Consider the following 22,112-nt stretch of genomic DNA (forward strand, 5'->3'; position numbering starts at 1 on the left):
GTCGAATTGTCCCAACTCTACTGCCCACTTCAAGATTTGCCTAGAAAAGTTTGCCCTTTCAAATAAAGCTTTTAATGGGAAAGCTGTGAGGACGACTACGGTGTGGGCGTGGAAGTAGTGCGACAACTTTCTTGAGGCCATTATTAAGGCCAAGGCCAATTTTTCCAGTGGCAAGTACCTCGTTTCGGCGCCTAGCAATGTTTTGCTAACATAATAAATGGGCAGATGTTGGATTCCTTCTGCACGGACCAATACTGCACTAATTGCATGCTGAGAGACCGCCAGGTACAGGAAGAGTTCTTCTCCAGGTATTGGGGTAACAAGTAGTGGTGGAGAAGACATGTATTCTTTCAACCTTTGCAGAGCGCGGTCGCATTCTTCGTCCCACTTGAACTTGGCTTTTAATGCTTGAAAAAATGGTCGTAGTTTGTCTGACGACCGACTAATGAATCGGTTGAGTGCAACTGCCATGCCTGTGAGATGCTGTACTTCTTTTACTGAGTTAGGTCTCTCCAGATCCTGAATAGCTTTGATCTGGGAGGGGTCTGCTTCTATACCTCGGTTGGTCACCAGGAAGCCCAGGAATTTGCCAGATTCTACACCGAACGCACATTTAGATGCATTAAGGCGCAACTTGTGCCTCTTCAGAATCTGGAACATCTCACTTAGGTCCCTTAGATGGTTGTTCTCATCCTTGCTTTTGACCACCATATCGTCAATGTAAGCTTCTATTGTTCTTCCTAGCAACGGCTCAAACATCTTGGTGACCATTCTCTGGAATGTTGCCCCTGCGTTCTTGAGGCCAAAGGGCATGACCTTGTAGCAATACAGTCCTCTTGGAGTTATAAAGGACGTGATCTCCTGGTCTGGTTCGTACATGGCGACCTGATGGTAGGCTCTATACGTATCAAGAAAGCTAAGTCAGTTGTGCCCCGCCGTTAGGTCTACCAGTTGATCTATCCGCAGTAGGGGGAAGCTGTCCTTTGGGCATGCTTTGTTGACTGTCTTATAGTCGACGCAGACACGCCATTTGCCATTCTTTTTTGGTACCACGACTGTGTTAGAAATTCATCTGGGGTAGTGCACCTCTCTGATAGCTCCTGCCTCTAGCAGATTTCCCACTTATTTCGCCACAATCTCGGCGTGGTGGAGTGCCGATTTGCGAGTGCGCTGAATGATTGGTCTGGCGGATGGGTGGACATTGAGTTGGTGACAGATGAAGTTTGGATCAATGCTTGGCATGTCGTAGGGTGTCCAGGCGAACACTTCGATGTTAGAGGTTAAGAATTCCAAGACCTCTAATCTCTCGGTGCTGGACAACGACGAACCGAGCAAAAAGAACTTATCCGGGTTCTGTTCATCTATTCTTACCTCTACCATGTCTTCCACCGCTTTTTGATCAGCTGCTTTGCCGACATCTGTGAATAGTTCATTGCTCTCAGGTTCTTCCACTGAGTGAACATATCCCTTGGCAGCGTGGATGCCATTAACCGTGACGAAGCATTGCTTGGACATAATTTGATCTCCAAAGACCTCTTCAATTACTCCAGCTTCGTTGGGGAACCGCATTACTTGACGGTAGGATGATGCTACTGATTTCATGGCATGGAGCCATGTTCTTCCCAAGATTATGTTGTAAGTGGAAGGGACCTTCAACACCCAAAATTCCACTTGTTTTGTTACGCTTCCTGCCCTGACTGGCAGGATAATTTTGCCGACTGGCCATTTTGGCATTGAGTTGAATCCGATCAGGGGGGATACAGCTGGTGCCAGGTCTTTGTCCTCCAATTTCAGTTGTTTGAAGGTGTCGTAGTACATTATCTCACACGAGCTACCTTGGTTTATCAGAATTCGCTTGACGTCGTAGTCCTTGATGCGGAGGGTGATGACCAGTGCATCATTGTGAGGGCAATATATTCTTTCCAAGTCCTTGTCTGAAAAAGACATGATGTTCGTGGCCTCTGTTCTCCCCTTTTTGATGGTAGGTTAGGCACTTAGTACTTCCCTTAAGTGCTCAGGCTTCTTGATCGACCCTCTGAGCTCGCATACACGCTCAGGTTCGAATACTCCATGTATCACATTGATCACACCTTGAGGTAGGGCGTCAATTGGCATTCCATTGGGGTTATTGTGGTCCTGGGGGGCTGGTTGCGTCCCTCCTTCAATATATTTATCCAGGTGACCGGCTGCCACCAACTCCTCCAGACGCTGTCTCAATGGCATGCAATTTTCAGTGCGGTGCCCCTTTTCTTTGTGGAAGGTGCATCGCGATCTTTTGTCGTAGTCTTTCTGTGCTTCTCCTAGCTTAGCTAGCCATCTGACGAAAGGCTCATCACGTATTTCGCTCAGAATCCGGTAGATCGGTTTCTTGAATACCGTGGTTATGGCAGTGCGGACTCTCAACCATCTTTTATCCTAGTCCTCTCTGTTGTCTTGCCTGCCGCGTCCGTTTTTGTTCGGACGTTCTACCGCGTTGACCTTTGTCGCGGTCTTTTTATCTGGTACTGCCGTCGTGCTAGGCTTTGCCTTAGCACGGGCACCATCTTCTTCTACTCGAATGTGTTGGTGCACTCTCTCCATTAAGGCCTCCATCGTGAGAGGCGGTGTCATAGTGATTGAGTCCCTTAGTCTGTTCTCGACTGGAAGACCTCTTTTGTATTGTGCGATAGCAAGATTGGTGGGGCAATCCCCAATCTGGTTGAAGGTCTCCCAGTAACGGCTATTGTAGGATTTTAATGACTCTTTTTTGCCCATGTCGATGGAGAGCAGTTGATCAATTTCCATCGGGGTTTTGGTGTTTATTCTGAACCTTGTTACAAATGCCTCCGCCAATTGCGCCCAGGAGGCTATGCTGCCTTCTGGAAGTTTTTCGAACCAAGTCAAGTCTAGGTCACCAAGGCTTGATGGAAAGAGGATGCACATCAAAGCCTCGTTTCGTCGATATACCGCCATAACCTGGCGGAAGTGGCTTAGGTGCATGTAAGGGTCTGTCTTCCCTTCGTACGTGGTAAATTTAGGCTGGATGAAGCCCGAGGGTAATGATGCATTCTCAATTGCCGGAACGAACGACGAGCTATGTAGTCTTGCCAATGCTTTATCTGTTGGTTCGTAGGCAATGTGTGGTACTGGCATTCCAACCTCGACGCTTCCATGCGTCCGAGGAGCCAACCGCCGAAGGGCTGAAACTCTGTGCGGGTCGCGTGCCCTAGCATCCTCCTTCTGTCGCGCCCTTTCTTCAAGCACAGTCCGTAAGTCGGACGATCTAGGCAACTCCACTTGCCTGGATGATGTATGGTGCGTGTGTGAGGGCCGATAGGTACTTCCCTCTGTGTAAGACCTAAATGATCTCGTTCTCTCAGACCTGGAGTAACGAGTTCTGGAAGTCCTTGATTGAGTGTCGCTTGTCCTGAGGCTTCTACTTTCTACTTGCAATGTCGTGGTATGCCTATTACGATCTTCTGAGTGGCAAGGAGGCACATTGCCTTTGCGCCCCTCTCCTGTCGCCACCCATTTTTCCTTGATCTGGCGCTTCATGGCCTCCATGCCCACCGCCATCTTCCTTATTAATTCATCTTGCTCTTTCACGCGGTCCTCCAGAACTTGAGGATTAATCCTCCGCCTTTATCTGTTAGGACTTCGTGAACGAGAGTGACGGGGCTGTTAGTCCGCCTCCTCCCCTTTGCATCCCTCTTGGGATTTTGTCGTTGTGGCTCCAAGTCCGCCATGGGAGGGATAAAAGGTAGGCCTTCGCGCCTTGCACCCCCCTTTGGTTTTTGTCCGTCGATGGCGGACTGCGGCAAATCTTCGTTGTGCGCCATTGCTTTTAAAGAGGAAAAGCTTGATCAAGAGGTTTTGTTCTAGTCTGCAATTCCCACAAATGGCGCCAATTGTACGAGAAAGAAATAAACCTTCTCGTATAATCCTGTTGATCAAGTCTATGCTCCTCCGTACGTCGTCGCTTTACTCCTTGAAAACACAAACGTGAGCTAGCCGGCGGGTGTGTGTCGGATACCTCTCCGATGCCTAAGTCAGCAAAATAGACAAAGACAAAAAGCTCTGTGTATTCGAGAATCAAAGTTATGTGTTACCTCTCCATAGGTGATGTTATAAGCTTTTATAGGTTCTGCGTGGCACAATCCTAATAGGACTCTTACTCCTCCATGTAGAGTCCTCCTAGGATTCATACTCCTAAAAGATAATGCTTATCCTTCAGCACCCCCCTCACTATTTAAACCAAGTGAGATGGTTTTACCATGGCCAGACTCCAACATGACCGAGGTAAGCATGGCTATGCTAAGCCGCAGACTAGACTGAGATAAATATACCTCGGTTCTTCTATTCACTGCTCCTACCACGGTTTTCCCAGCGTTGACCTTAGTATTGCTTAGACCGTGCTAACCATTAGCTAGGTCCGATCGAGCTAGCTGCGCTATACCGTGACCGGACTAACTCTGTGTGCGGCATCCTGGCGACCGAGCTACCTGTGTACTCTCTCGGACTGAGATAACACTAGGTTCTCTGGATCCAGATTAACTTTAGGGCCGTCTGGAACCGGACTAACTTCAACGCTCTGGGACCGGACTAATCTTCAAGGCCTTTTTACTCTGCCCTCTGTATTGTGGTCCATAACGGCCCATTACCTAGCTCGGCCCACTTTTCATATAAATTTCCCTCTCAATTGCCCCTTAATTCCATCTGTGCAGCATGATAAGGATTACCTTGTTCTACGAGCTGAGCTAAAAACTTTAATCTTACTACTGAGCTAAGCTTTTAAGCTTTTCCAGCCGAGCTAAAACTCTTTTAGCCTTCCCAACCGAGCTAAACTCATTCCGGGCTGTAGCCGTCCGAACAAAACGTCTCTTCAATCATAGCAACTGAATCGTTTCTCATTCCTATGACACGTGGCCCCCTTTGATTGGTCCAATGCAGCTGTCACGCCGTCTTCGTACTCCGTGAATTTTGAACAGTTCCCGCCTCTGTTCTTGCACCAAAACAAAACTCTTTGTTTTTTGAATCACTTACCACACTATTCATTTCCTCTTCTCTCTCTCTCGTTCCTGAGCTTCTTCAACCCTGAACTTGCTGAGTTCGTGTTCTTCATTGCCGTTGCTTTCATCTCTGATTTCTTCCTCTTCACCTGGTAAGTTTACTCAAATCTGCCTTGTTTTTGTTGTTTTCGCATTTGCTTTTACAATACATGTATTTTGTGTGTTTTTTCAAAACACATACATTTCTTTCGTGTAATAGAACCTCTGGCTTTTCACGAATAAACTGAAACACTGATTTTGATCCAAAATCACTGTATAACCGAACTAAAAAGTTGTTTGTAGTTGATGTTACTCTAGCCAGGCCATTCAACCGAACTAACACTTCACGTTTTAACAATAGTGTCAACAAGTCAAACCACCTTTTGTTTTAACTCAACCGAGCTAGCCATCCGCACAAAGTCTGCGTAATAGTGCGCCTGTTAGTCTCAACCACGGCCGAGCTATAACTTGGGGCTAACCCAGCCTTCGTAGTTAAAACCGAACTAAGAGTGCAGCCCCTAGAGGTTCAACCGGGCTAACACTAACCTTTGTACAAAACGGGCTAAGACACGTAGCATTTCACATAGCCGAGCTAAGATTGGATATATCTTACCTTTATTTCTTTTTAGCATGGTCCAACAGTCTGCTTAACACCTTTGTTTTTTCACTTTGCAGACTTTAGGTTGCCCAGGCACTCCTTTGAGCGCTCAACCGAGCTACTCAGCACCTTTCTCCGACCGAGCTATCACAAGCTTAATTTATTAGCAACTTAAGACAAAATGGTTAAATATAGGTTTTTAGTAGAAACACTTGGTGGCCTGGCTGAATTCCGAAGGGAGTATAACATTCCTGACGACGTCTATCTCACCTTAGTCGAACAAGATATCATACCTTGGGGAAACCCTAGTTTTGTTCCCTTCACCCTCCTTTCCATTGTAGAAACCGGACTAAGATTCCCTGTACAGCCTTTACTTTGTGAATTCCTTAGGCAAACTAGGATATGCCCTACCCAGCTTTCCACCAACTCATATCGTATAATAAATGGCATAGCCAAGCTAAACCGCCGGGCTGGCATTAACCTCGGCTTAGCCGAACTGTTCCACCAATACTCTATAGAATCAAAAGAAGATGGCTGGGTCTATTATCTAAGAATACGCCGCCGCCGAGAGAAAATAATAAAGGATACACCGGACAAAGACTTGAATGATGATGATTTTTTCTGGGTATCTAGGAATTTCGAAGACCACCAAGCCCAGATCCTTGGTGACCGAATAAACTGGAAAAAAGGAACCCCCGGTATAATTACCTTGGCTCTTTTGCATGCTTTTCTTTATTTCGGTCTCCTATTTCTAAACCGAACTAACAGTTGCCTTCTTTATGCAGATTCAGCCCACCTTCAGTCATTATACAGTTACCCCAACCTAGACAGAAGGATCCATACCTTGAGGAAGAGGTCAGATGGAGGGAGTTGCAGACAACGCTGAAGGAGCATATCGATTTCGCGGGAGAGACGTGTTTGGAGAACGAGTAGATCGATTTCGCAGGAGAGACGAGTTTGGAGAGCCTTCAATCACTCTCTAGTTGAAGCCAGCGGACACGAGGGAAAATAGGAAGCCATTTAGCTAGCCCATTGGAGCGAGAATATTTGGATAATATTAGCTAAAATAGCTAACTTGCTCGACCTGCAATGAGTATATTTTTCTTGTTTGTTAACAGATTTATGCATAATTTATGCTTCAAATAATTTATAAACCTTTAAAAGTCACTCATAACCTTTAAAAAAATAAACGTGATACATTATAAATATGTATGACATACCTTTATCGATAAAAATATTTTTATTTTAACATTTTTTACCCGTAATCAAATAGTTTTCCTAATAAGATTGTGCTACATCCCTTCAAAAATTAAAATTTATATGTTTTTTATTCAAATAGTTGAAAGTAAAGTGTAAAGATGTGCAAAAAAGTTCCATAGCATTTTCAAAATTCTATTTAAAAAAATTTAATTTTTAAATTAGATTTGGCTTAAATATTTTGAACTTTTCATCCAAATATTTTTAAAATTTCAAATTAGACATGATTTAGATGAGCCAATATATATTAAAATTTTAAAAATAAAAAATTAATAATTTAAATTAATATTTTGAATTGCGCTAATAATTTTTAAATTTTAAATTTGATATGGTATAGATATGATTACAATTTTCTTTTGGACTTTTCCTATAAAGATTTTCAAAATTTTAAATTAAATGTGGCAAGATGACCCACTAAATGTTCCGTAACATTATTAAAATTCTATTTTTTGATTTTTTTTTTATAAAAAATTATAAATTTAGAAAATTTCTAATTTCCATATAAATATTTTTTAAATTTTAAATTAAATGGGCTAGATGAACCAATAGTTTTATCAAGGGCCGGCCTGAGGGTAGGAAGAGAGGCCTGCGCCTTGGGCCCCAAATTTGGGCTGAAAATAGGGGTCCCAAATATAATTTTATGTTTTAGATATAAAAAAAAGTTTAAATACTATAGGGCCAATTGAACATAGGGCTAAAAAAAAGGCAACAAGACTATATATATATATATATATATATTTTTGAAGTATTTGTAATGATTACTTCCTATTAAGGGTGAGCAGCGGATATACCGATTCACCCAAACTGATCGAATCGAACCGATCCACCACATTTTGGACAGATGCATGATGATGAGCGGACGGTTGCGGATTGATTTTTTCCAATCTGCCTAGTTTTGGACAAATGGCGGATTTGAGGTTCTCAGTTGCGGATTATTTTTTCCAATCTGCCTAGTTTTGGACGGATGACGGATTTGAGGTTCCTTTGGCCGCAATTGAATCGCCAAACCGCGAGCACCCCTAGTAATTTGTAAATTTTTGTGTTTTCAATTTATTTAGATATTCTATTTATGTTTTCAATTGAAAAAGAATTTAAATATTATGTTGAATATATTATGTTGAAAAAGAATTTTTAACTTGAATATATTTTTTGAATTGAAAAAAATAAATATATTATTTATTTATATTTTTTGGTTATTAAATCTAACTTTAAAAATAATAAATAAAAAAGATGATATATGCTGTTTGGTTTTTGTTTTAAAAAATAGATATAGATGTAACAATACAAATGCATACAATCTTTACTATTGCTCTGTTCATGATTTTAGTGGTTTGAATTATTTTTATATTTTAAGAACCACATATTGTAATACTTTATGTAGATGAGGTATGCAGTGATTTTAATATTCTAAAGTTTCAAACTTTCTTTCTTTGGATGAGACATGCAGTGATTGTAATATTTTTTTAAGTCATTGACAGTAATACTTTTTTTTTTGAGAAAGTACACAAGTTGAATTATGTTAAAAATTTATAAAATTTTAAACTGCCAAACCGATCGCATCCATCCGCCAATCCGTTCAATCCATATCCGCCAGATTGGCGGACGGATGCGGATTGATTTTCTCCAATCTGTCAATCTGGGGGACAAATGGCGGATTAAAGGTTCCGTGACCGTAACCAACCCACACCCACCCTTACTTCCTATCTTAATATATGAAAGTAAATTTTTATTTGTAATTTTAATGATTATATGTGCAAGTAAATTTTTTTTGGTTACAAATAAATAAAAAAGTTGTTACTTATTGTTTTATTTATAATTTTTTTTTTCAATATATGAGGATCTCATTTTCGAAATTCGCCTCAGGCTCTCTAAATCTCTGGGTCGGCGCTGGTTTTATCACACATGTATTTCTTAATTTAAAAAAAATCATAAAATCAAAAATTTTAATTTAGTACTTTCGCGCTCTCTTCATATTTCCTTTTAAATTTTTGTAAAATAACAGATTTAGACCAATATGGAAGGATTTTTATGGGAAAATTAGGGAAAAGTCTCTCACAAGTCCTTTACGAGTCCTTTATTTACAAGTTTGTACAAGACTCCTTTATTTACGAGTTTGTATAAGAGAGTCGACAAGATATCTATCAAACACCAAAACATGTCTCTATGGTTTCGAATCAAACACCAGTATCTTACAATCTCTAGGGTTTCGGATCACCAATACACAGACATACCACTGACGGCGAAGTGTCTGGGCCGTCGTCCGTCAGGTCTCCGGCGTAGGTAGCGTCACTTGTGGACGGGAACGTGAAGCACCGCGATCTGAGCCGGACCACCGCGATACGGGAGAAGATGGAGGTACTTTTATCCTTTAGTTACTTAAAACAATTTTAACTTTTTTAAATTGTTTTTAAGTCATTGATCCTGCTTGATTACATTTTACCTCCTTAAAAAATATGAACATAATTTTCGTGATTTGGAGTAAAATGCAAAACTAATAGTGGTTTTTAGAAGCACCCGATTATATATAATAAAATTGTATAAGCTCAACCTGTTGTTCTTGGATGCTTGATCTGTCTCTCTAAACCTTTTATCTGCAAATTGTTATGTGCATGACACTTGAATCATTTTTATTTTTTAAAAATAAGTGGGTTTGGGAAGGGTTGTGATGTTGTTCAATTTCTAGAAAGAGATAGAGGAGAGACTGTCATGCAATGGCATAGAGAAGAAAATTAGAGGAAAAAATAAGGGTAATTTTGACGTTTTGTGAAAATCATTGAAGGATTTAGGCTGAGCACTTTAATCCAATCCACAATGGAGTTGTGTACATTTTAAATCTCAAGGAGTAAGTGTTTTAGGAACAATCCACGAGGGATAAAGTATAATTAACTCTAATAAAATTTACCAATATGAACTTGTTCAAGTTTGGATTGATATAATGTTACTAGAATTCGAGCTTGTTTGGTGCAACTTCTAGCAAGCTGAAAGTTGATAATTAGAAGCACAAACTTAAAACAACTCAATAATTAGTGTTTTTTGTTTTGTTTTTTTTTTCCAGTTTATTTAAGTTATTTTGCCTAAAATATTGAAGCAGAAGTTACATCAAACACTGGCACAAATTTCCAAATCAAAAAAACTATAAGTTGTTCTAGAAGTTGCACCAAACAGCCCCTTTATACACCATTGCCATGCTTTAAGTTGTTTAGCAAATTATGTAAAAAAAAAGTAACAAATTTGTGTAGTTATTGCTAACTTGTGTTAAATTGTAATTTTTTCTTTTCTTTCTGTAACTATTGTTAGTGTGGTTGGACAAGCATCTGCCTAAAGGACCTAATTAGTAACTTGCCCGATGGAATTCTCGTTTCCATTTTGTCTCGGTTGGAAATTGAACAAGCAGCAAGAACTAGTGCCCTAGCTCGCAGATGGAGATATTTGTGGACATTCACTAGTAGTTTGATATTCAAGTTTTGCGATTGGCGGATAGTGGATCATGAAGATAAGTTATTTGGTCTTAAATGCAGGCAATTTGTTGATTGGGTTAATCATATCTTGAAGTTTCATCGTGGTATGATTATTGATGAATTCAGCATTCAATTTTGTTTGGATGATAATATCTTTAAAAGTGATATTGATGGTTGGATCAACTTTGCCTTTCAAAAGAGAGTTAAAAGGCTCAAGTTCAACTTTAGATGTACCTGGACAAATGGGAATTGGAATTACCCTCTTACTGCTCATATTCTTCATTATCACAGACTTGATTCCCTAACGAGCCTCTATCTGTGCCATGTAGATGTGACAAGGGAAGTTTTGGAATACATTTTGTTCGTTTGCCCATTGCTTGAAGAGTTATCTATATTGCATTCACGATCTTTGGTAAATTTTGCAGTTTCTGGGCCTTTATTCAAGCTAAAGTACTTAAAGATCGAAGGTTGCTTCTGTTTGAAAAGTGTTGATATTTATGATGCAAATCTAGTGTTGTTTAAATACAGCGGACTAAAGGCCTACATTGCCTTTAAAAACACTCCGCATCTTGTTAAGGCATCTTTTGATAGGCCTTATGCTCGCTATATTGTTAAGAACTTTATACAGGTTTCAAGCTATCTCCTTCAACTAGAGACACTTGTATTGAACTTGAGTTGGGGACTTAAGGTTAGCATGTGATTCCATGTGTTTGTTGTATGTGTCTCATTTATTTGTTTTCTTTTTTTTCTTTTTTTTTTGGGAGGGGGGGGGGTGTTGTTCTAAAAAATGATAAGCTTATTAATATTTTTTGTCTTGACTTTTGGTTGAATTGTCTAGAAGTTGAGGTGCTTCCCTAGATTTCCCAAGTTGAGGAATCTCAGGCAGTTGGAATTGATGCTCAATCCTGGCGTCTCTATGCTCCTTTGTGCATACCTGCTAAGGGCGTCTCCTTTATTGAGGATGCTTAAAATTGAGGTGAATATGCTTACTTTACACCTATAGAAAATAGGTACACATTCAACGCTTCTGTTTTTTCTTCCTAATTGCCCTATATCATCAACAATGTATATCATTGAACTGTAATTGAAGAACTATAGGCACGATCTTTGGATCTCATTAAAAATAGATCTTCATGGAGGAAAATCTTCTCATCTCGTGTTACTTCTCTCCTTTGATATATCTATATATATTCATATGTATACATACAAGAACATATATACATGCTTAACATATCTTGTAAATCCATCAAAATGAATTTACATTAGCAGGTTCCACTTCCACCAAGCGAAGAATGAAATAGAATCTATTTTCCTAAGTTGAAGGCAATGAAATTATCCATCTCTGACTCGATTAGTTTATGCAACAAGCTTCCAGAGATCTCGAATAAAGTTTTTTGTTGCAATCTTTACCCTTGCAGATGTCATAGATTATGGGAAGAAAATTGTGCAAATAATCAAACAATGTTATGATTTAAAGCACTCAACATATCAAACCACGCTATAAAAATAAGTACATAATTTTTTGAATTAGCCCTCAATTTAACCCTTAATTGAAAATTTCACTATAAAAAAGAGTAAGGTAACGTTTGGTAGAGTTTTCTAAATATGATTTAAGAATAGAGTTATATTTTGAGTTTGTGAGTTTTAGAATTATAATTTGAGTGTGGAAAATTTATTTGGTTATGAGTTTTGAAAAGAGTTTTGAATTGAGTTTTGGAGAGAGTTTTGAGTTTTTGAAATTAGAAAAGTTATTTGATTTAAAAACTTACAACTCATAACCAAATACATAACTTAAAATTCTATTCAAAACTCATAAAAATTAAAAAAAAATTGAAAATATTTTTTATTTACAAAATAAAAATAACAGGTGCAGAAAAAAAAAAAAAAACCTGTTCCTGTCAACCGGCCGGAAGTCCGGGAGGACGATCAGGTTAGCCAAATTTTCCCTTCTAGAAAGGAGTTTTCAAAAGTGGGTGTAGAATTATAATTTGAAAGCTCAAAACAAACATCACACTCAAATTAATGGGTGGAAATGTGTTTGGAACACCTAACCAAACACAACCTAAATTTTTTTAGGAAGATTGAAATTTCATTAGCTTTTAGTCAATGACAGTGAAATTTCATTGAATTTTAGCCAGTGAAATTTTACTATCTGAAGATAGCAGACTAAAAATTTTGACAATTTTTTTCTTTAGAATATCATATTCATCATACGTCTTGTTTTATATTTTTATGAAAAACAAAGATCTAGATAAAAGTTATTAAATTTTTTAGGAAAAATTACAAAAAAAAACCCTCAGGGTTTGTCGTGTTTTTCATATTAAACCCCAACATTTTAATTTTAACAATTTAAACTTTGAATTCTTAACTTTGTCCTAATATTGACCCTCCGTTTGTTTTCGTTTGTTTCTGTTAACTTTTTACACTTGTTTGATACACGTGTCACTTTTTGATTTGTCCATAATTATTATAATTATTTTATTCTAAAATTATTCCAACCCTCTCTTCTCTCTCTTCTCTTCCCACCCTGTCTTCTATTCCCTTTGTCATTAATCAGTCCCATTTTTTTTTTCTATCAATGCTCTCTCTCTCTCTCTCTCTCTTCAGTTGTTGCCGTCATCGTCGTTCGTCGATCCCCACTATCGATCGCCACCTCTTACGGCCACTTGTAACTCCACATAAGTCCCACTCTCTCTCTCTCTCTCTCTCTCTCTCTCTCATCATCGCCGTCCTCCTCCACCATTCATCTCAGCGGTGGCGGAGGCGGCGGACGAACCATGGACCGCCACAATCCCATCATCAAAGACGGTAGACGCATAGGCAAACCCCTCCTTCTTCTGCCGTGCACTTCTCAACTACCGCAACGGTCAAAAGAGCTTCCTTCAATTCCAAATCAAATGATCAAATGATTATGGGGTCGTAGGGTTTTGGGGAAGAAGGAATGGGATTATGGGGTCTTAGGGTTTTGGGAAAGAAGGAAAGGGTTTTGGTAGTGCTTTTGTCCGGCTGCTTTTCTCCCTTGCCTTCTCACTCCGGCGTGCCTAGCCACTCTAGCGAACCAATTTGATCAGAGAGCTTTGATATGGATTTGAGGAAAAAGCCGATTGAGAGTTGAGAGAGGGAGAGAAAGAGGTGTGGAAGATGTTGTGGTAGTGGAGGGGCGGTATGGACGGAGGTCGGCGAATGGGCGGAGGTCAGCGATGGGGCATTCGGAGGTCAACGATCGTTCATCCTGGAGAGGAGAGAGAGAGAGAGATAAAGAGAGAGCTGATAGAAAAAAAAGAAGGTAATTTAGAAATAAAATAATTATAATAATTATGGATGAATCAAAAAAGTGACACGTGTATCAAATAAGTGTAAAAAGTTAACAGAAATAAATGGAAACAGATGAAGGGTCAACATTGGGACACAGTTAAAAATTTAGGGTTTAAATTGTTAAAATTAAAATGTTGGGGTTTAATGTGAAAAACATGCCAAATCCTGGAGGTTTTTTTTGTTGTTGTTATAATTTTCCTAATTTTTTAAGTTTTGAAATTCATTCCAATATGAAAAATTGATTGTAATAAGTGGTCTTGATTTCAACCACTAAGAGTCCTATAAGGGCATTTTTGTCCAAAAAAATATAGCATACTATAGTAGGGGAGTTGTTAGGGGATAGGTAATTTCTTAAAATATCTTAGAGATATGAATCTATGTAATTTAAATGTATCATGGGTGGCACCCAGCCATCTTTTTTCAATCCATCCCTGGTATGTTGCCCATGTTGGTTGTATACAGGGGCATTGGGTGGGAGGGTTTGGAAGGGGTCCTAGCCGTTCCAAAATTTTGGGGAGGCACTATGTATAAATGTGGGAGGAGGTTATCCAAAATTTGAAATTTAAATTTCCCGCCAGAAATAGTCAAAGTCTCAAAGAGTTCCCTATAGCAAATGCAAAGTCCTTAGAGATACACAAATTCCTCAGGAGTTTCTTGGAGAGAGTTGCAAACTCCTTGAGCAAAGCCCACGAGTAGGGCAATTTTCTCAGAAGCCCATTAATCCAAATCAGAGCCTAAGTCAATGAGGCAAGCCTTTTTGGACACCCTCGAGCCCAATGTAGACCTCATTCAAGGAGAGAAGACGGCCAAGTCACTAACATTGTGAAGTTCTTAGAAGTGGCAAATAACCTAGGAGGCAAATTCAACGTCAAGCAATTCATCCCTCGCGAAGGATACAACTCCTTTGAGGAGATAAGATCAATTAGAGACAACTACTTCGCCATCAGGCTTCATACACGTATCATTATTCTGTGACGATCACGATCCTCCCAAAGATGGGTTCGCCCATGCCTTTGTGGCCTAGTGACGCCAAAGGGCTAGACCCCGGAGAGGTTTACCCGAGACAATGACGACCCTCTCACAGATGGGACATCTCATGCCTCCAGCCTGGTAACGCCAAAGGGCTAATCCCTGCAGAGCGTTCATCACTTTGCCTGTGTGGTCTTGTGATGCCAAAGGGCTAGCTCCTAGAGAGCTCCTTTCTCCTCCACGGCTTGGTCACGCCAAAGGGCTGAGCCCCGTAAGAGACTTTCCGAGGCAGTGACGACTCCCTCAAAGATGGGTCCGCCCATGCCTCTGCGGCCTGGTGACGCCAAAGGCTAACCCTTGGAGAGCTTTGCCCGAGACAATGACGACTCTCTCGAAGATGGGACGTCCTGTGCCCCCAGCTTGGTGACACCAAGGGGCTAACCCCTGGGGAGCATTCATTACTTTGCCTCCAGCCTGGTGACGCCAAAGGGCTAACCCCTGGACAGCGTTCGTTGCTTTGCCTCCGCGGTCCAGTGATGCCAAAAGGCTAACCCTCGGAGAGCCTCTTCCCTGTGATCTACTCTTGAAGATGGGTACATTTTCATAGACAACAAGCCCACTCAGATGGCTCAACATCAGCGAAGTTGCTCACCCCCAAGTCGCAATGGCAGGACTAGGGGAGGTCCGACCTTGCGGTAGATGTACAATGTGCTCTACTAGCCTCAACGGGATGGTGGGAGATCAAGTGATGCGGTGGCTAAAGGTAAGGGAAGCTGAGACAGTTGGAAAACCCTCTCCATTTGGCATCCGCAGGAGATAGCTTGAGAAGGACTAGCTCCCTATTTGAGGGATAGACCTCCAAGGACAAATATAGATGCCTATCTATGATGCACGGACACAGACACAGACATGGGACACGACACGAACACGGAAAAACGCAAATTTTCAAAAAATAGGGGACACAACACGCTAGGGACACGTTTAATATATATAATTTTATTTATTTATTATATGTACAATTAAAAAATATAAATATTATTTATTTATTTTAATATAAAATATTATTCACAAATTAAATTTTTTCTATAAATAAAAAAAATTTATTTAAGCAAATAATAATATTTAAAAAATAGAAAAAAAAGAAAAGAGGAAAAAAAAGATTTTTTTTTTGTTCAAATATATATCTATATATATTATCAGAAAAAGAAAATAGAAAAAAAAATTGAAGACAAAAATAGAAAATAGAAAAAAAAATCAAAGTGAGAGAGAGAGGGGGATCAACATCACTCAGTATATAAAAGGAAAAAAAAATAAAAGAACAAATAAAATCAGACTGAGAGGGAGAGAGAGAGAGAGAGACTGAGAGAGAGAGATCGGAGAAGAAAGACGAAGAAGAAGAAGAAGATCGAAGAACGATGAAGAGTAGCGTACCTTAACGAGTGACGATGAGACGAGCTACGACGAGTGACGAGCGACGACTGACGAGGACCGTCAACAAGTGACGAGCGACGAGCTACGAGCTACGACGAGCGACCACTGAAAAGTGACCAGGTCCTCTCTTTCTCTCCCTTTCTCTTCTGTTCTAATCGAATGAGGCAGACATTGCTCTATTTTTGTTTTTTTACAAATCGACCCCAAAAAAAGTTTTGTAAATTATGAAATTACCTCCGAATGTGTCCCAAAGTGTCCAAACGTGTCCAGAACATGTCCGGATGTAAAAAAATTAAAAAAAAGGGGGGACACTCTTTGCTGCGTGTCGGACACGTGTCCACCGCGTGTCCGACGCGTGTCCGTGTCCGACACTGGTACGGAGCCTTCGGAGATGATGATGATGATGAGAAAGGGATAAGGATGATGAAAAAAGAAGACCCATATTACATTTTCTCTCTAATTTCTCTCTCTAAACATGCAACCCAGAAGATCCATGGAAGGCCACCTTCAAAGATCACCTTGAGTTTGGTCCTTGGGAGTGTTCCTTCCATTCTCTCCTTGGTCAAGCTTGCCTTACCTTTCATCCCACCATTTTCTTCCACCATTTTCACTTTTGGGTTTGTGGGGGATAGAGATTTATAGGCGATCGGTCGTTGACCTCTGGGAAGATGGTAGGCACTTCAATGGCCTAAGATCACCGGAGGTAGAGAGGAGGAGGTCAAGGCAAGCTTGGAGAGGGAGAGGTTGGCAGTGATAGACCTTTGAACACTAATGTAAAGTATGAGAGAGTGTTTAAGCATGAGACTTGGTTGTATTGTTGTTGTTGTGTCTCGCTGCATATACGATACGTTATATAGGCCACAAGAGTATTGGAGTCCAAGCGAACTGTTAGACAGGTGGCTCGTTCTCCTCAACTCTGCCAGAAGTGATATAAGCCCTTCTGCCGTCTGTGGCTTGCTGGTAGGCGAAGAGCAACGTTTCATGGCAGGCAGAAAGTAACGTTTCGTATATGCATCGGATGACATGAATGTAAGGTCATTGTTGCCTCTTCTCCAAGCCTGGTCGAGATGGAGTTGTCTTAGCAAGAAGACAACCATCTGGACGATCCCATGACCTCAGCCGCCAGTCCAGTATCCTCTGATGATCTCGAGCAGTAGTGCTTGGGTCCTGCTCCCAACCCAGGCAGCCAAGTAGATAAATGGGCCAGGGCCTACCTTAGTGTTTAAGAGAGCTAAGGGCTCGCTTCCAAGTGACCAAGTAGGAGAATGGGCCGCGGGCTTAGCTCAATGTTTAAGAGAGGGGCTCGCTTCTGAGCGATCAAGTAGGAGAATTATCTCAATGTTTAGGAGAGCCATTGTTTATCAATCCAAGTCCAAGTGAGCCGGGGGTTGATTGTATTGTTGTTTGGCCTTGGAGCGAGGTATGAAGGACCATGGGCCCTACGGGGCCATGGTGCTGCCTGTTGCAGGGCTCTTCATATCTAGATATATTTGGGCTTGTATATATGCTCCCGCTTAGGCTAAGCATATAGTTTTGGTTGCCTTGGCACATGGCGCCCATAGGGCTCGCCATACGACATGCCAGACGTGGTGCCTTATTGGTCTGCCACGTAGGTGGAGTTTTGGTGATGTGGCACCTGTAGGGCTTGCCACATATTAAGCTTGATACAAGTACTCACAATAATGCCCCCCTGTACAGATGCTCTTATAGCTGACGACAGTATTTGTACATGACTATGTTAAAAAGTTTTGAAAAATATTAACTCATGCAGACAAGTATTCAGATAGAGTCGTCTAAAATTAGGCTTTTGATATAATGGGGGCATTTGGATTGCTCATGGAGAGTTTACATTTTAAATTTCATCCGGTGCGAGCCGGCCGGATAAAGATGTGGGCTTGTTGGGCGATGGCTTGATTCTGGGGAATTTCCACTACTTCATAGGAGATTTCGGCTTCGTTCCATAGGCACCAGATTCTGTCTCTCACCCTTTCCATGCCGCTAGGGGGGGCAATGGTCTTGGTGTTAGGAAAGCCCATGATTTGGCTCATGAATTAGGCCTCGCTTCCTTTTTTTGTGTTTGTGATGATAACGAGGTGGAAGCGACTGCTAGAATGTAGGTGCATGTAGTGTTGGAGGAAGTTGGGGCGAGCGACACCCTCAGCGTTGAAGAAGCAGAATGTTGTAGGGGATGTTTGGCTGAGCACTACGGGAAACGCTCTCTTTTCCTATGTTGAGATCTGCAAGGCTCTCCATGTCCCATCCAAGTCCCAAATCTTCATTTGGGTTTTCCAATGGCGCTGACATGATGGAGATGTGGTGGTCTAGATCTCTCTCTGTCGATCTTTGCGAGAGGATGTTGATACGGATCCTCTCGAAATGTGGGACTAACACCTGATTTGCCTGGTAGGTGGAACCCTGGAGAGTGAGGTTGATTTCTTGGTTTAGCAAAAACCAAGTATGGGACAGTGGTATTGTGTAAAGTTCTGGAATGGTTAGTGCCTTGTACCATCCTCTTATTTTACCCCGAAATTCTTCCGGCACCTCTATTACTGTATGAGCAGATATTGGGTGTTGGATCCAAGGGGATTCTAATAGTTGATCTTGGAATTGCCATGGAGGCATGGAGAGCATCTTTCGAAAAAACTCACACATAGGGCGGCGGCGGTGAGTAGGAGTGGAGCTCGAAGCTCTAGAGCTGGAGCTTGAAGCTCTATAGCTTGGACCTCTCGAGTTTGGAGCCTTGTTCACCGGCCGCCAAACGGTGTTATCTCGGTGCTCCTGGCCGCCGGAAGCCATTTAGAGAGGATGGGTTGAAAGGAGAGTGTTAGCAATTAGATATGAATTTGCCTGTGTTTTTATGTGGTGTTGTCTTGTATTTGTGCTCTCTTATATAGACAGGAAAGAGGGGGTGAATTTATTGACTTTTGCAGCTTTTTGTTGGGAAAGAGCGATCTATGGAGAATGGAGAAGACAACTCATCAATTGGATTTATAGGTTTAGAGCAGACTACTAATAGTAGATGATTTGGAGCCGCTTGGTAGCGTGCGATAGCTTGAGCGATTTGTTTGAAGAGTCTAAGGTTGTTGCAGTCTGCTTTTAACATTTGTAACAGGCAAAGAGAATTTTTGATTGGTTTAAGGATTTTCCTTGGGAAGGTACAACCTCAGTATGTATATAAAATTATTTAATCTTTTTTTTTTTTTTTGGAACTTCTCGTCCTGCTTGAACGTTGCATTATTGCCACATAAAAGATTGTGTATATTTTTGGTATAACTTGAACTTGTTCGAACCATTTGAATAGTGAGATTGCTATTTTGTAGAAATAAAGACTCTCTCTATATATAGATATATATATTTTTTGAATCAGGTAGGAGCTCTGTTTGCACCTTTTACCCATTGTATGGAAGGGTGTGTTGTAGACTTGGTTACCTGTAGCTGGGTTTTCGTTTTTGTGTTTAGATTAATGTACCGTTTAAAAAAAAGGGTTCCACAGTCTCTCAGGTTGATTTCTGGGTTTCTATACTCCCTCTCATCCTCTCTCTAAAGTTGGTGGGCTGCGTTTGTTGTATTCAAGCTTTAGAGAGAACAAGAGGTTGTCATCGGTGGGTCGCGAGAGTGTGGAGTGGTGCAGCAGTGGTGAGGCGACTCGCAGGCTGTCTCGGACTGAAGCAGATTGCGATAGTGGAGGTTCGGATTTTGGGTATAGGAGAGTGGCTAGAGTTGTGTTGTTGGTTGCAAGTCGGGGAACCGAACTTCGAAGTCGTGAAAGGGGAAGAGAGACGAGTCGGGCAGGGAGATAAAGGAGGGAAGAAAAGTGCTGTGTCGCTGACGGGCTGCGAAGCAATCGGTTGGGCTGTCGGAAGTTGAGTTCTGATTCTGGTTTGGCTGCTGGGGCTGGGTTCTGTTTGGGTCTTGATCAAAGAACCTGTGCGTGAGCCATCGGCAGGGAAGGCTGGGTTCGATCTGTTTGATTCGGTAAAGTTGGGTTTCTAAGGGTAATTGCTATGGGTGAATCCTGAGAGGAGCAACGAACCAGGAAGGAGAAGAAGAAGATCTGCGAGCACTCACGTAGCTCATCGCGATTGGCGCTGCTGTGGGCTTAAAAGGTATGTGTATTGCTCAGTTGAATTTGATGTATGTTTTCATATATAGATTCATATATATATATGTATATATAGTGTTGTTTTGTGGAAAATAGGAGGCTGTTTGAAAAATAGAGGTGAGCCACGAAATAAAAAATATTTTTTTGTTATTTTTATTTTATTTATATATTTATTTATTTGTTTATTTGTTTATTTATATATATATATATATTTTTTAGCATGAGGCAGATCAATAAAAAAAAAGGGTTGTCTTGTGGAGAATTGGAGAGGTCTATAATAAAATGTTAATTAGGTAAAGGGTGAAAAGGTTGGAAAGTTACTAATAACGAATAGTGGAGAGATGTATGCTTAGAAAAATAAAAATAAACTGTTAGAATAAATATGGGAGAGCTACTTGGCAAAATTTAAGGATTGTATTGAGAGTTATGAGGTTTTATTGTTTTATGATTTATAGGTTGTAAACAGAAAAGTTGAACCGAGGGAAGCTCTCAAAAGGATTTGGAGAAATATAAAAATAAGGTAAATGAATAGAATAATGAAGGGGCTATTTAATTTAATTTTATTTTTAAATTGATGAGGTAATAGAGGGCTGTAAATAAAGGAGGGCTATAAAAGATGAAGCCCATGAAACAAATTCGGGAAGTATAAGAAAATGAGCCGAGCGAGGCGCAAGAATTTTTTTTTTTTTTTTTTTTTGTTTTACAAAAATGAATTTCGTGAAAGAAAGATGAAGCGAGGGGGGATCGGTGCGAGGGGAAGTAAAGATTAACGCGAGGGATGGGGGGGATTTGTGAGGGAGGGGTTTGGTTATGCAAGGGAAAGGGGCTATCCCAAAATATGGGTTTTGTTTTGTTATGTGAGAGAAAGGGGTATCTCAAATTGTGAGTTTTTTTTTTTTTTTTTTTTTTTTTTTTTTTTTTTTTTAATGAAAATAAAATAATGAAGGGAAAGGGGCTATCCCAAAATATGGGTTTTGTTTTGCGAGGGAAAGGGGCTATCCAAAATATGGGTTTTGTTATGCGAGGGAAATGGGCTATCTTAAAATAGGGGTTTAGCCGTAGCGAGGGAAAGAGGTATCTCAAAATGTGAGTTTTGTTATGCGAGGGGAAAAGGGTATCTCAAAATATGGGTTTTGTTATGCGAGGGAAAGGGGCTATCTTAAAAGGGGTTGAGCCTTAGCGAGGGAAAGAGGTATCTCAAAATGTGAGTTTTGTTATGCGAGGGAAAGGGGTTTCTCAAAATATGTTTTTTTTTTTTTTTTTTTTTTTAATGAAAAGAAAATAATGAAGGGAAAGGGGCTATCCCAAAATATGGGTTTTGTTATGCGAGGGAAAGGGGCTATCTTAAAAGGGGTTTAGCCTTAGCGAGGGAAAGAGGTATCTTAAAAGGTGAGTTTTGTTATGCGAGGGAAAGGGGCTATCTTAAAATATGAGTTTTGTTATGCGAGGGAAAGGGGCTATCCAAAATATGGGTTTTGTTATGCGAGGGAAAGGGGCTATCCAAAATATGGGTTTTGTTATGCGAGGGAAATGGGTATCTCAAAATAGTGCCTTAGCCTTAGCAAGGGAAAGAGATTATTTTTTTTATTTTTTATTTTTTATTTTTTTTTTCGGTGGGAAGGGTTATGCGAGGGATGGATTATACGAGGTTTTTTTTTTTTTTTTTTTTTTTTGGTGAGAAGGGTTACATGCGAGGGGTGAGGAGAGTTGCGGGGGATGGGCTTGGTTGTGCGAGGGAAAGGGGCTAGCTAAAAATATGGTTTTTTTTTTTTTTTTTTTCGGTGGAAATAGTTAGAAAATTTGCGAGGGATAGAAACATATGTGGAAAGCGAGGGAAAGGGGAATTGGAACGAAGGTATACTTCATGCGAGGGATAGAGGCCTAGCGAGGGGAAGAGGCCTAACTCAATTTTTTTTTTATTTATTTTTTTATTTTTTTAACTTCGGTGGAAATAG

The 22,112-nt window shown here is 40.5% G+C and overlaps 1 protein-coding gene across 14 annotated transcripts in view; it reads left to right on the top strand.

The window, feature by feature from the left end:
* Positions 1-8,943: 8,943 nt before the first annotated feature.
* The window catches only part of LOC114270911 (F-box/LRR-repeat protein At3g03360), a 35,488-nt gene continuing 22,319 nt past the window's right edge, over positions 8,944-22,112 (top strand). The window contains exons 1-5 of one of the 14 annotated variants that reach the window (XM_082917214.1): positions 8,984-9,237; positions 10,180-10,752; positions 10,969-11,028; positions 11,179-11,316; positions 19,549-20,525. In XM_082917214.1, the coding sequence (XP_082773340.1) occupies positions 9,232-9,237; positions 10,180-10,752; positions 10,969-11,028; positions 11,179-11,316; positions 19,549-19,599 (828 nt within the window). In that variant the 5' untranslated portion in view covers positions 8,984-9,231 and the 3' untranslated portion in view covers positions 19,600-20,525. Of the gene's footprint in view, positions 9,238-10,179; positions 11,029-11,178; positions 11,317-19,548; positions 20,526-22,112 lie in introns of those variants that run through there. The other 13 variants (XM_082917217.1, XM_082917219.1, XM_082917209.1 and 10 more) reach the window with 13 other exon arrangements.

The sequence above is a fragment of the Camellia sinensis genome, chromosome 2, assembly GCF_055761805.1.
Source record: "Camellia sinensis isolate YWXY chromosome 2, ASM5576180v1, whole genome shotgun sequence".
Classification (NCBI taxonomy): domain Eukaryota; kingdom Viridiplantae; phylum Streptophyta; class Magnoliopsida; order Ericales; family Theaceae; genus Camellia; species Camellia sinensis.